This window comes from Xiphophorus couchianus, chromosome 6, assembly GCF_001444195.1.
Source record: "Xiphophorus couchianus chromosome 6, X_couchianus-1.0, whole genome shotgun sequence".
Lineage (NCBI taxonomy): Eukaryota > Metazoa > Chordata > Actinopteri > Cyprinodontiformes > Poeciliidae > Xiphophorus > Xiphophorus couchianus.
In genome coordinates, this window is record NC_040233.1 from 23,586,730 (window position 1) to 23,602,095 (window position 15,366).

Sequence of the window (15,366 nt, forward strand, 5' to 3'; positions counted from 1 at the left end):
CTAAGAAAACTCATCTGATTAAAGTGCTCGAAGGCAGCCTTACTTATTAATATTTATTTTAATAAATACAAAACCTTGATAAAAGCTCCTTAAATATATCTGAGAGATATAAAGTTTACTTCTTTTTCATAAATAGTGGCGTGATAAGCACCAGGATGTTACTGATCTATATTTTATGCCTGAACACATGCATCCACTCACACCAGGAATGACTCAGTGAATTGTTAACTTACATAATATAATAATACATAATACATACTTACACTGAACAAGCTGTAGTCTAGGATGAAGGTGTGTAAATATGAGCAAGCTAAAACAAGGCATTTGTTATTTACACATAATAAACCTCTCAATGTCTGATGTTCCAGTGTAATAAAGTATTAAACTAAGCTGACTGGGCGTTTATGTGCTTAACATAAAACAGGTCATATAAAGACCTCACAAATCAACATAATAACTTATCAAACCTCTCATTTCTATTTCTCAGCATTCATGTTTTTTGTGTTGTATGTTTTATTTGACAGATTTCTTTAGTCTTACATGTAAAGGCAGCTGAACAGTCACCAGTATTTCACTTCATTAATTTCTCATCACAGATTAAACCGCTGCCGTGTTATTGGTTGCATCTGTTTTGGTTTCAACGGCCTCGTCTTCCTCATTGTGATGAGTCAAAACGTCCATCAGGTGCGGGAGGCTCCCGCTGCGCAGGATGCCTTTGGTTTTCTGCTGGAGACCGTCCAGTCCGTCCCCCAGGGAGCTGCGTGGAAGTAAATACTGCTTGTTCACCGGCACATCGGCCGGCTGATGAATCTCAAGATCTTCAGCGCTCATCCTGGAAATAATGGAGTTTTTTTTTTTAAGGTCAAACATAAATACATTATTATAAATTTTAAAAGGGGCTCAGAAAATAATTTGCTTTATTCTACAATTGGATTGTGTCTGATTTGAACACTTTGCCTTTGTTTTGGCTTCAAAGAGATTTTTAGACAGGACAGTGACAAAGAAACATTTTAAAATTTTCATTATGTTACATAATTGATTGCAAATCTAATAATACAGGTGATCTGCTTCCACAAATATAAAGCTCTACCTTGCATGAACATTGTTGCCTTTGCTTGGCTGAACTGCAAAGATACTCAACTCCCGTCTTTTATCCAGTGGTTGATGGACATACTGATGTGCTTACAGACGGAAAAACTATGATACAGCCTACAAGAAGAAAGTATGATGAAACCTGTTCAACCTTTCTTGAATATTTAAATACATGATCATTCACAAAGTGGTGCTATAATATGCTCTAGCTACAGGATAAGGTTGCGATTATATGTGTACACTGGGATATGTATATTGTGTTTTTAGAAATTGTAGCTTTTTTTGGTCCCACATATTTGGTTTCGTCTTCGTTGAAAGTCCGTATGATGTAACACTGGACGTATGTACAGTTTTGTATAAGTTCAAAATCTGAAAATAAAGCGTTAACAGCTCTACTATGCACTATGAAAACTGCAATTACTGTATTTATCCTAATTTCTGAAATGTACATTTCTTTTCTTATGGTTCTTTACTCAACTGTCTAAAATTATAACTACATCGCAGTTACCTTTGACAAGCAATATGAGATATTAAAGCGTTTTTAACTAAAAAAGGCCTTCTGCTGACTTTGATTCAACCTAGTTATGGGGAATCAACATCCTAAGACATCAATGACACTGTTAGAAGACATTATTTGAAGTTTTTTGTCATGATGTAATGTCTGCTGAGGTGCTAAAATATGCATACTGTGACTCAGACTGGCACTCGCCACCTACAGCACTTGGATGTTCCCCTAAAGACAGAAGATAAGTGAATAATTCAATACATCTGATGTTAAAGGAAAGAGCCAACATTTTTTTCTTACAGAGGTAGAGCTCTCAGAAATACCTGCATTACAAATCAAGTCTGGAATTATAGGATCAAAATTTAAATCCATCTTTTCCTATAGTTTAACTGCTACAGATTAAAATTTGTAGAAAATCATAAGCAAACACTTTGGCTAATTTGCATAGCATTAGCATAATTGTGTATAAGAAGCAGAGAGAGAGAAAGAAAGACTTTCAGACAGACTAAAATTAAAAGTTGGCATCTATTGTGGGAATGAGGAAAACACACAAGTCATACAAAAGAAAATGGCTGCCATTGTCATCATCATTGGTATGATGACGTCATACCAATGATGACTGTCTCACCTGACCACATCTTACTCAATGTACCTGTATATTTAGCCATTAGGAGGGTGAAACACTTCCTTTTGCCATTGGTACTAGAACCGAAAAGGTATGTAGTCTTCCTGCTTTTATAGTTATTGTTGTGATTGTGAAGATTATTACAAAATATATGTATAATTGGTGTAAAAACAGAGTTAAGTTTCAGAGTGGCAGTTTTATTTAACCTAAAACTGAAGGTTGATTAATTAGGAAAGGGTTTTCTTCAGTAAGATGGTACCATAGATGTGTAATTGATATGAATAATAAATCATTTCTAAATTCTTAATATGTAAATGTTATTCAGTCATCCTTTTGTCTTGATATTTAAAGTTGTTTTACATGTAAAAGACACAAACAGTTTTGATATTTGCAACAAATGTTAGTTCCTGTAAGGCGTTGGCCAAATATTTTTGGACACGGTGCCACGTGGCAAGCAACTTCTCACAGGTTTGTCTTCTCTTGTATTCTATCAGGATTCAAGTTTAACTCCACCATTCAACACTAAAAGAAAAGTCTCACCTGGCGACATCTTATTCAACATTAGGACGTGTTTTTAAGGAGAGCATAACATTTCCTGTTGCCATTGGTACTAGTGCTGAAAGGTATGTGTTCTTCTACTGCTATAGTTATTGTTGTGATTGTGAAGATTATTACAAAATATATGTATAATTGGTGTAAAAACAGAGTTAAGTTTCAGAGTGGCATTTTTATTTAAAATTTGATTAATCAGGAAAAGGTTTTCTTCAGTAAGATGGTACCACAGATGTGTAATTGATATGAATAATAAATCATTTATAAATGATTATAATTATAAAAATAATTATTCATATAATTGAAAGTTACCCCTTTGTCTTGGCACTTAAAGTTGTTTTACAACATTTGCAATACTAATGACTGTTCCTGTAAGAGGCGCCAGCCAATTTTAAGCACAGTGCCACGTCAGCAAGTTAGTCTTTATTCTCGAAGCTTCCTCATTCTTGTGTTGTCTGTAAGCGCCTACTAGTGGACAAGGAACATATGAGATGTAATTAAATTTTGTTTTATACCTTTTAATATTTTAAATTAAGGTCAGCAAGCTTTAGATGTGTTCTCAGGTTTTGTTATAGAAATCTAGAAAACCAAGCAATGAACATATTTTTTTAACATATTTTTTAACATTTAGGTTTCTTACCATTTTAATTGTTCTCAACTCTCTCTTTAGCTAAAATATGATTAAAAATAATATTAATAATACCACAATAAAAGCTTAATGGACATGTTCATCAGAGCAGGAGAAACAAGTGTAGAGGCGTTATGTCTCCTCAGCATTGATTTTCTAATAATGATGATTTCACTGTATAAATACAGATTTCAACTGGCCAGAAAAAACTAATTTAATTGATACATAGGGCACACGCAGGTATATTAAAGCTACATTATTGCTGGTTAAAAAAATCATAAGATTCAACGCAATTCTCACAGTTTTCAAGCAAATGTATAGTAATATATTACTGACAATAATGTCACATTGCAGGACTCTGAACACTAGAGGAACTTCGAGGAAGTTCACCAGGATAACTTCTTCACTTCATCCTTTTTTCAGCTGATGTGTCCCGACTTCGTGAGACTCTGATCAGCAAAACTTGACCTGCTTTTTTTTTGTTAACCTACTAAATTATAAGTTGGCTATTTTTAGATACTTTCCTTTAGATACTCTATTTACTCTCTTGTTTTTACCACAAGCATAATGGCAAGATTCAGTTCAAGTTTGCAACCTAGACACAATTTCAGGTATTTTAATGAAAACAACTTTATGTTTGATCTTTTCTTTGGTGGCACATATAACACTTTAAACATTTTAGATGTTGAAGGAGCTTTATATCATTTCAGAAAATCTTTCAATGCAGTGGTTAATAAGCATGCTCCTATAGTAGGTTACATATATAAGAATATATCTGGGGATCGATCCTTTCCTAAGAAGGTCAATACAGATGAAGGCCAAATATCAGATCCTAAACAAATCTGTGAAGCTTTCAATAAGTATTTTACAGATATAGGTAATCTGTTTGAAAGAAACAATAAAGGACCACCTGTCTTAACAAATGAGGTTGATGACAGGATTACATCGAGTTGTTGCTTCGAGTTAAAAGAATTTACTTGTCAAGAAGTTTATGAGGCTATGCTAGATATGGATCCGAGAAGTGCCATTGGGGCAGACGGTCTTGAACCTGACCTTTTGCGGTTCACTTCTCCATTAACAGCGATCTACATAACACACATTTTTAACCTCTCAGTTTCAACTGGAACCATCCCTGAAGTCTGGAAGGCCTCTTATGTAAAAACCACGTATAAAGATGGTGAAACATCTGACCTTAATAATTACAGGCCGATCTCTAAATTTTCATGTTTAGCAAAGATTCTTGAAAAACTGGTTAGCAAACAGCTAAAATCATTTCTAACAGAAAACCAGATTTTACATGAACGGCAGTCTGCTTATCGAAAAAACCACAACCCTGTGACAGCTGCTACTGTTGTTTTAAATGATATTATAACTGCTTTGGACAATAACAAACACTGTACAGTGCTTTTTACTGACCTCTCTAAAGCTTTCGATACGGTGGATCAAGCTGTGCTTCTCAAAAAACTTTGGAGGATTGGATTTGATGAAAAGGCCTTTAAATGGTTCAAAAATTATTTCCAAGACAGACGTCAGAGCGTTACCAATGGAAATGTTGACTCACAATTTCGACATGTTGGAAACGGTGTTCCTCAAGGCTCTGTTCTAGCTCCTGTTTTGTTCAACATCTACATGGCGGATATTGCTTCATCTGTAACAGGCTGTAATGTTCACATGTTTGCTGATGATACTGTTCTGTACTGCAGTGCAGGTGATGCTCAATCTGCCATCACAACCCTTCAGCAAAGCTTTAATGATTTGCAAAATGAATTCAGGAAACACAAACTTCTTCTCAATGCAAATAAATCAAAGTACATGATTTTTAGATCAGACAGAAATGTTGATGATGGACTTGTCCTCTTCAGTTTGGATGGCACAAATATCAAAAGAGTCAAAAAGTGCAAATATCTGAGTCTGGGGATTGATGAGGGTCTGAGCTTCACTGATCATGTGACAACATTGGCCAGTGATTTGAGAGAAAGAATTGATTCTTTTCATAGAGAAAACTCACACTTAGACATGAAGAGCAAAAAAGACTTGATTAGAAACAAATTTTTGTTCAAATTTCATTATGGTGACATTTTGTACATGCATGCCTCGTGTGAAGTACTCATGCAGTTGGATGATGTTTATCATTCTGCTTTAAAATTTATCCAAGGGCATGGTGATGATGCTGATCATCATAAGCTGTATCATGAAATGGGATTGCTTTGTCCCTCTCTGATCCGTAAGGGCCACTTGTTACTATTTATTTATAAAGCTCTGAAAGGCTTTTTACCCCCTTACATTAAATCAATGCTTGTCATAGAGGAAGCAAGATCCAGCAGGGATTGCATTTTGCTGCATGAGCCAACGGCCTCTACTGAAGTTGGTAAAACCAGATTTAGTTACTTTGGACCCAAAACCTGGAATAAAATGCAGGAAACACACAAACTTGATCCTTCTGTATCATTCTGGAAAGCTAAGTCTTTAATTTTGTCTTATCTGACTTCCAAATGTTCTTGTCGTTGCTCAGACTTGAGAAAAGCTAAATGGGGACTGTAAGTGTTATTTTCTTTGCTGACACTTATTTTTCTGTGAAACACAAATACTAAGATACGTGTGTGTTCATAATATGATCAAAGGTTGAGAATAAAAATCATGAAAACCACACATTTGTTTTGTTTGTTTTAAGAATGATACTATAATAAAGTTCTAATGTAGTTTAAAAAATATACATGATTAATTCAGCAACTAAATGAATGAATGAATGTTAGCTTGATTGTTTCTAAACTGTAACTTTGCATTTTATTTCTTAATATTGTTACGGCCCAAGGCCTTTCCTGTGGGTCTCTAACATCCCTGCTTTAGAGCTTCTAATTGGTGCTGATTGGAAGTAGAGGCAGCTGGCCAGTGTCTCCAGAATGACATCAGATCCAGCTTAAGATTGGTTGGACAATGAGAGAACGCGTTTTTTTTCCCTTTTTTGTTTGAAAGTGAAAGCGATTAAACGTTATCTGGCGAGTAATAAGTTGAATTGAAAGGTGGGTTTGGCATAATCTGGATTGTGAGTGGATCAAGAAGATGGCTAGTTGTAGTGGGGGGGTTTCGGAAGATGAAAATATGGACATAGGATGGTCTATGGTAGAAAATAGAAGAGGGGGAGGGGAAAAAAATAAGGTTATAAAGGGACTAAACGCTGGTAAAAGATCTCTTGAGGATGAAGAAGAAAGAGTTGAAATAAGAAAGAAAATAATGATGGATTTGCGTTTTTCTTCCTTGGTTCTAATGATGCTTTCCTTCCATCCAGTAACTTACACACTTGTCTTAAGTTTGTTCAGTAACCAAATATAGTACACCTGTAGTTGTTGACGGTTCCATTACTAAAGCTTATAAATGATCAATGTGAAGCATCATTATGTATTACAATGTTTAATACAATTAGTATTATTTATTTAGATTTGATGTTTTGATATGTGCAGTTGGATTTCTATTGATTCTATCAAGTGATGGTCTGTAGAAATATTTATCAAATTGAATGGCCATTCAGGTTTTATGTAGTTTTTTTTTTCTTTTGGTGTTTGTTGCACAAAACAACAAACACCATAAAAATTCACTCAGTGAATTTATTTCTTAAATAGCCTTTCTCACAGAGACTTAGTTACATCTTCTATCAGTCACTGGAAATTAAAGGCAATTAATTAAGGTTATAAATCATTCCAACGATAACATTTATTTCAGCAGCGAGGCATTTCAAAGTGCTTTACATCATATCAAACACAGAAACACAATGCAACATAGAATCAACAATCAAAACACGACATTAAGTCAAGTTCCATCAATAAATTTGTAATTGATTACGTTTCAAATACAATCCTAAACAGGTGGGTTTTTAGTCGAGTTTGCATCCATAGAAGGTTTACCTGTTACACTCCTACTGTGTTATATGGAACAAAATACCTATTGCTATTTTTATTCCCTCTCACGCTCACAATCACACAGTTTAAAACGATGTAGAGGCATTTTAATGGGCTTCTGGCACAAGGCTCCATACACCTCTTTCACGGAACTTCGAGAAAGGTAAAGGTGTAGATTAAGTTTAAACTGAGGTTAGGAGTAGTTTTGTGTTCTGGTAATGTCAAGGTTTGGGGTTGTCTAATGGTGCGTTCACACCAAACGCGTTATGCGCATCAAAAACGTGTCCGACACTTCAAGTTTGACGCGTGTCCACTTTGCTGCGTTCACACATTAAAATCTTTACTCCGTGCTTACTGTGTTTAGATGAATGCTGATTGGGAGGATGGTCTGCCTTGGTTATTACTTGCAGCAAGAGAAGTAACACAGGAGAGTATGGGCTTTAGCCCTAATGAATTAGTATTTGGTCATACTGTGCGTGGTCCGTTAACAGTTTTGCGAGATGAGTGAAAGGACGCTGAACCACCACAAAACCTGTTGCATTATGTTAATGGGTTTAAGCAGAGACTCTTTACTGCTACACAGTTGGCAAAAGAGAAACCATCACAGGAAAAAAATGAAGCGTTTGTATGATAAGAAAGCTGAACATCGTGTTTTTCTTTCAGGTGACCAAGTACTGCCCTTACTTCCTGTTGTAACTTCACCATTTCAGGCCAAGTTTTCTGGCCTACACACAGTTTTGAAACAGGTGTCCGACCAAAACTATCTCATTGCAACTCCAGAAAGGCGGAAGAAACAGCAAACAGTTCATGTCAACCTCTTAAAACCTTACCATGTTCGTGCTGAGACTGTATTGGTGGATGAAATTCACCCTGTGTGCTTTGGTGAAACAGTGACATCTGCTGGAGGTGAATGGAATGGCGATGGGTTGCCTGCTCTTCTTTTACTGACTTTTTGAAATGATAAATTGTAGTTTCTACTCACCTCATGTCGAAAGTGGAGCCTTTGAACGCTGGACTGAACGCCTCTGCTGCCGTCGACTGGGTGTAAGGGACCGAGAAGAGGCCATTCTTCCAGTGTTTGTCCTTCACAACCGGAGCCAGGTTCTGGTACATGTCGTCCACAGCCAGCATTGAAACCTGCAGGAGATGAGAATAAAGTTAAAATCCATATTTTAGGTTTGGTTGTGTCACAGCAAGGCGCAGAAACGCAAACCTGAATGTTTCGGTCGATCAGCTGGTTGGTTTCAAAGTCATCATCGTCTTCACCAAAAGGGTTGATGATGAGCTCTCCTACCTACAAAACACATGCAAAAAAGCAACTTTAACTACTTTAATATGATTTTACTGAGTTAGAAGGATAACAGTCTTGATAGCATTTACTCTTAAAATTAATTTAAAAACCACTAATCTAATACAACTAAGAATGTAAATGCAGAAGCATCAAACCACACTTATTTCTAATTGGTTTAATAATTTTCTCATCATGTTGGAAAAAGTCCATTATATCATAATACAAGGTCTGATTGGTAATAGTGTTCTTTTACTTTTGGTTGCAATACAATTTTGAAAAACATCAGTTGAAATGTGTGAGAAATAACTTAAAATACAATACCACCATCATACTTCACTGTATAAATAGTGTTTTAAACATTTAATAGGTTATGGACAGTTGGGCTTTTCATAACAGAGTTTGTATTTCTGCTAAAGTAATTAACCACCATTATATTTCCACTTAAACGTTTTCCTTTCAAAACAGCAATCAAACTTTACCCTTTACCCTGTTATGTGTTTTCGACATAAAACACTGTAGACAGAAAAACTACAGCTGTGAATAAAAGATTCTTCCACTCTCAGTCTAAATTTTCTTCTCCATAGTTTTTTAACTTTTTTTTTTTATTTGTTTTTTCCCTGTCTAGCTGTGGGCTTCCTGTTCCGCAGCGCTCAGGTCGGGTTGCTAGGAAACCATGGCTCCATAGCAACCATGGAATGCTCTGAGATCGCCATAGCAGCCTGTGACTCAGCAGTTCCACCAAAAAAAAAAGAGAAGTTTAAGGTAGTTATACATTAAAGATAATACAGAATGTCCGTCCTGAAATACAGTAAAGAAGGCGTGTCAGGTCACCTTTAGCCAGCCGGTGTAGAAGAAGAACTGCAGCAGGGTGAAAACAGGAACGTACATGTCAAATCTGTGACCGCTGTAACCCTTCTCGGGATTCAGAAATTGTCGACCAATGACGCAGAAGGCGAAAAAGGAGTAAATTGCAATGGTTACCACCTGTATGAGAATGAAACAAAAACTTACAGGATAAGTACACACACTTCAGCTCCGAGTTCATCCTAAGCAAAACGTTTGTGTTGATTCTTTGGCATGTTGGACATAATAATCCCAAATTATACTTAAAGGCGTCTTTAGTTCTGAACAAGAATGGGAAGTTTGAGGCGTATAAGTTCAAAATAATCATATTAATAAGGTCACTAAGGTCACAAACAGGGACATACAATAACTGAAGAATGTTGAATTAATATGAGTTACAACAACTTTTTATTTCCCTTTAGGATTTATTAAGCATTTCTGAATTTGAATTTGAATTGAAGTGTAGCTGTTTCAACTGTTTGCCCTAATGTCTGATTGATTCAACATTTTCACTTGAAAATCCAAACGTGCCAAATGGTGAGTATTTTTGGTTGAAGGTGTGTAATACTGCATATTTTAGTATTTATCCGATCTCAGGTAAATACAGGGCCAGTATCATTGATACCAATACCAATACCAATACTGATACCGATACCGATACTGATACTTTTTATTATTTAAGCTTTTTCTAACATGACGTTCTGACGTTCATGTGTTTTTGTGGATTTTGCTTTGTATTTTATTTTTTTAACGTAGGAAAAACTTTTGACAAATTTTATGCAATTTATGTTAAGAATATATTAAGACAATAAACAGAAAGAAATAGAAAAACAAAACAAATCTGTGCTCATTCTTTCCTAAACGCACACAAACACATTAGAGAGAAAATCAAAACAAAATATGTTTTGACACCATAGAAAAACAACAACAAAAAAATTTTACAAATTCAAGAAAGAATCTGAAATTAATTTATTGACCACTCTAGTATCAATCAAATACTGATACCAACTTGGTATCAATATGATCAATATCTTCGAAGATCTTATTGGCCCTATTTATTAGACTGACTGTTTAGAACTGAAGAAACAAATTTAAGTTAAAAGTATTTCTTGCATCTTATCATTAATTTTAATTAATACCTTGTTTCTCAGTGGTTAAAATGAAAGATTTAAAAAGCCATCTTCATGCTGAATCTTTGAAAACAGTAGATTGTAAGTGATCCTTTTGGGTTTTGTGGCCTGTACCTGAGTGTAGACCAGAGGGATGCTGATCCAGTCGTAGTGGAACAACAAACTGCATTTGGCTCGGTAATTATTCAGCTCCTATTGACACAGTACAAGAAAGATGCAAACATCACACATATATGTGTTTTATTTCCCAGTTACAGTACTTTACTTCCATTTGAGTTTCTCTCAATTGATAGTTATTTCCCAATCTGAATATTTCGCGAACTGGAAATACATGTAGCTGTTTGTCTTAGCTTTTAGCTGTTTGCTCCTTATCACTTCACATTAGTTAGGAAAGTTAATTACCCTGCTTTATCCATTAGGATGCTAATTAGCAACTTTATCCACTATTGCATGAGACAAGTAAACTGGTTATATTTTATAGCTAAATAGGGATGCACCAATTTGAAACTTTGGGCCGATAACCAATTGATTATATGCATTTCCTTTTGATTATAACATTATAAAAGTGACCACACTGCCTTCATTCTCCCCTTCAGTTAAACATCCCATAAACCTAGGCTGACCTCCATGTTTTTCAGATGAGATAATAAAATACATTTTCAGTGTGTCTGCACTGGGAATTGGAAAATTAAATAATAACAATAATACATAAACATTTTCATAGGACAGCCGCCGCTTGTACGGTTTTTGTGTGAAAAAATCTGTCAAAGTCCAAAGAGAAACTCTGAATGACCTTCAGAAACCCAGAGAAAGCAAATATTCACATGTAAAAACAGAAGTGCGTTGTGCATGAAGTAGTTTGTATTTTATTTGTCGTTCATGTTAGTGGAGAAGAACCACTCACGTCCATCAGCAGCCTGAGAGCGATGTCGTCCCTGACCCGGCCCTCCTGCCGGGCCTGGGCCGCCAGGTTGGAGAACCACGTCAGCGGCATCCAGTACTTGTTGAAATCAGAGTGAAGAGACTCAAAATTCTTCAGCTCGTGTGTCGTCATGAATCCTGCACAAAAGTAAACAGGAAGTCAGTAAAACAAAATACTTTATCATCTATTTTCTATCTATTTTTAAAACTCAGTATTTCAGCTGTTTTCAGTTTTCTGGAAGTTTGTTCAGCCAGATATTATATGTAAGAGGTTCTGTTATGTCAATATTTCTTTAATATTGATAGAAACAAAATAGTTTCACTGGCAGATTATTTCACTGTAACAAGGGAAAAATGTTGCTGAAATAATCTGCCGGTTGAACTAGAACATTTTTTATCAATTTTAAGGAATAATTTACATTAAACAAGTTCCTTTATCTTGCTGCAAAGTTACTAATAAGTAAGTTTTCTCTTATTTCAAATGTAACATATTTGCACTAGAAACTAAACCAAAAATGCTTGGCAAGATTTTGTATTTTTGCAGTGTAGATCTTTCATAAGAAGTGCTTAAACATAAACACTTACTGCGATTATATTTTCCTCTGAATGTAACTGTCTATAATATGTTCTTTATAGTTTCAGATTACCCTGCCCTCATGTGGAGGATGTTGAAAATCTGTGTGCAGGAACCAGTCAGGTTATTATAAGGTGATTTATGAGAAACTTGGCTTAGTATACAAACTTTAACTGCATCTGTATTTCAATGTTATGTTTTTGCTGCATTACATAACAGCATCTTATTCAGTTATAGTTGTGGAGATGCTTTTGTTAAATTGTTTGGTTACAATTTAACAAGAGTGGAGGATTTCATGTGGCTTGTGGTTCAGTCCATCATCTGTACATGAACAAAAAAAAAATTCAAACCTGTCAACACATGACTGCTTCCCACTTAAGGTTTACACCAAGCAATGAGGGTGGGAGAGCAAACGTGAAAGAAAGTGGTCTGACTGGTAAACTGGTTACAATTGATATGAGGAAAAATGAAGTTAAATACAAGGGAATCCTGAAGAACAATATTTTTATAGGTCGTAGATACCGTACTTAATCCAGAACATTAACAACCTTAAACATACAGACAAAACCACGAATAACAATAATAATAATCAAAGAATATTTATGTGTTTGAATAGTCCAGTCAAAGTTTAAACATAGAAAATGTACATGTACAGATACTAAATGATATGCTACAAAGGTGAATTAGGCCCATAGTAGATAGAATTAAAAAGGAGTACATTTCTGCCAACAAAACTAAAATTTTTAGAATGATCTGAGAAATCTTCTAAGAAAATCTCGGAAATTTCTGAGTTTCAAAAGTCGAATTTTTGGGAAATTTTCAACTTCATCTCAAAGACGTTCATCTCTGCAGTTTTTATTTTTTAAACAAACTTTCAACTTTTCAAACTCAGAAATTTCTGAGATAAATTTTAAAATTTCTATGTTTTTATCTAGCTATTTTTTTACTTTTGGAAATCAGAAATTTCTGAGATTAATCTCAAAATTTACCCCTCTGTTTTTCCTCTCTAAAAAGAACCTAATACGACGTCATAGATTTGCAGTTACTTGTTCAGTTTCATTCCAGTTTAAAGCAGAAACATTTCTGCAGAGATACAACAGAAAATTATCAAGTAATTAAAGGACAGGAAAACAATTTCTGAAAAAATATAACAGTAAAATTACATCTAAAATGGTCAACATCAATATTCTCTTTATTTGCCCCAATAAGGGGCAGTTGTCCTCCGGTTTTGTTCCTACCTGCCTCCACGACGTGCTCCAACGTTGGGAAGCGTTTGCGGACTCTGGTGCTGATGGAGCGGAGGATCAGGACCGACGACAGGTTGGCGTACCTCATGAGGGTCCGACGCAGCAGGCGACCCCGGTCGTCGACGCCGTGCACGTTTCCCGACACCACCATCATCAGGTTGTCCGGCAGCGGGAAGCTGGTGTACTGACCCCACCAACGGGTGAAGGCCTGGTTCACGTAGAAACCTGGACAGAACAAGATAAAGAAATTCACTTCATGTTCAAATCAACAGGGAGGCTGATGATACGGAAGAGGATTAGGGACACTGAAAAAGAAAAGAATAATTTTAATCAGGATTTTTGTTTCCTGAGAATTTAGACTTTCTTTTTAGAATTCTGACTTTTTTATCTCAAAGTTCTGACTTTGATCTTAGAATTCTGACTTTTTTTCTTAGAATTCAGACTTTAATTTCAAAATTATGACTGTTTTTCTCAAAATTATGACTTTAATCTGAGTTTTCTCACTTTTCAATCTCATAATTCTGATTTTTCCAAATAAACAACCAAGCATTCCTAGGTATATGTCAACTATGATCGTTGTAGGATTTAGAAATGTACAGTTTAGCCACACTGAAAGCCTGTTTCAAATTTATTTGGTAGATTTGACTTTTAAGAGCAGATTTTACCTGAAGAAAATATTAATAAAATATTTAAACATTTCTGATTCTAAGGGGAAAAGTCAGAATTTTGAGATTAAAGTCAGAATTCTGAGAGGAAAATTCTAAATTCTTAAAGTTTTTTTCCCAGTGGCCCTTATCCTCTACTGTGCTGTGATCATATTTTACCCAGGACAAACAGAACGGGGATGAAGCTCGTGTTGGTGAACTGATCACAGTAAAGGGCGACGCGCTCGAACAGATCCTGCTGCCTCGGCGTGAGGAGGAGCCTGGATACAGAAACAACCTTCAGTGATGCTGCACCAAAGACCCACGTAAATAAATAAAAAAACATTAATTAAGCTAATTTACCTGTAAAACACACTGAAAAACAGATAGACAGCACAGAAAACCAGGAACTCCTTATACATCAGCTTGTAGATGCTTCCCTTCCACCTGAACAGCAGCCTGGAGAAGCCATGAAACCTGGCGTTGGCTACTTCTAGTGAGTACGACACAGTCATATTTAGGCTGCAAAAACACACAAAGCAGCATTTAAAATGTGCAGAACATTAGATATAAAAAGGATGGATAAAGATGAAAAAAGTGAATCTATGTCTCACCTGAGACAGTTGGCTGAGAGTGTTGGTATGGTGTCGGATCTGCACCCCGCCCTGAAGAAAGACTCTTTTCTTCCTCTGGATCTGAATTTAAAGCTCTCTGCCGAGTCGTCATAATTTACGGCTTCGGCTTTATTACCTGAGAACCTGCAGCCAGAGGCAATCACACCTGCTGAGCTTTGAAGCATTTCTCTTATCAAAGGAAAACCAGATTGTTTAGGTGGTTTGATTACGTCACAGCTTTTTATCGTCTGTTTGACTCACACAACATTTTTGATTGTTCAGTGGGAGTTCCTGAGGTGGTAGACGTCTAAAAAGCATAATTAAGCTTCAAATTAGATTTATTTTTAATAACACCATTTTATTCAAACACTAAATAAAATCCCCAAATATTTAGACCCAAGTCATCCATTTTAGGTTATCCCTGATACTGACCAAATGAATGTAAACTTTTGAATTTGAGGAAAGTTACAAAAAAATAAAAATAAAAATGTTCTTGCCAAGGTTTTTGGCATTTAACAAATAGAGATAATTGAAGTAATTCTAACTGAGCTAAAACAAGAAAAGTTTGGTCTGATTTAACTTCAGACATTTAGAAAAAAAAATGTGTGTTGTATTTTTTTATTCAGTACGTAAATATCTTGTTCAACTGTATATACCTGGGTACAATTTTTATGACTTTGCATTTTAAAGTTCACCCATAAGCATATAATTTGAGATTATCATTCAACTCTTTGTGAAATAAACAAATAATATATAGATCTGACTTTACTTTTCTCTTAAGAAAGTTCAAATATTAACAAACCTTGT

The 15,366-nt window shown here is 35.4% G+C and overlaps 1 protein-coding gene across 1 annotated transcript; it reads right to left on the minus strand.

Annotated features, from left to right (window-relative positions):
* Positions 1–486: 486 nt before the first annotated feature.
* Positions 487–14,701, minus strand: best4 (bestrophin 4). The gene is made up of 10 exons (XM_028020082.1): positions 14,560–14,701; positions 14,309–14,467; positions 14,126–14,226; positions 13,293–13,526; positions 11,464–11,618; positions 10,674–10,751; positions 9,418–9,570; positions 8,509–8,589; positions 8,278–8,432; positions 487–832 (listed from the first exon to the last, which is right to left on the minus strand). The coding sequence occupies exons 2-10, from the start codon at positions 14,458–14,460 to the stop codon at positions 598–600; spliced, it is 1,344 nt and encodes a 447-aa protein (XP_027875883.1). The 5' UTR covers positions 14,461–14,467; positions 14,560–14,701; the 3' UTR covers positions 487–597.
* Between the last annotated feature and the right edge of the window lie 665 nt (positions 14,702–15,366).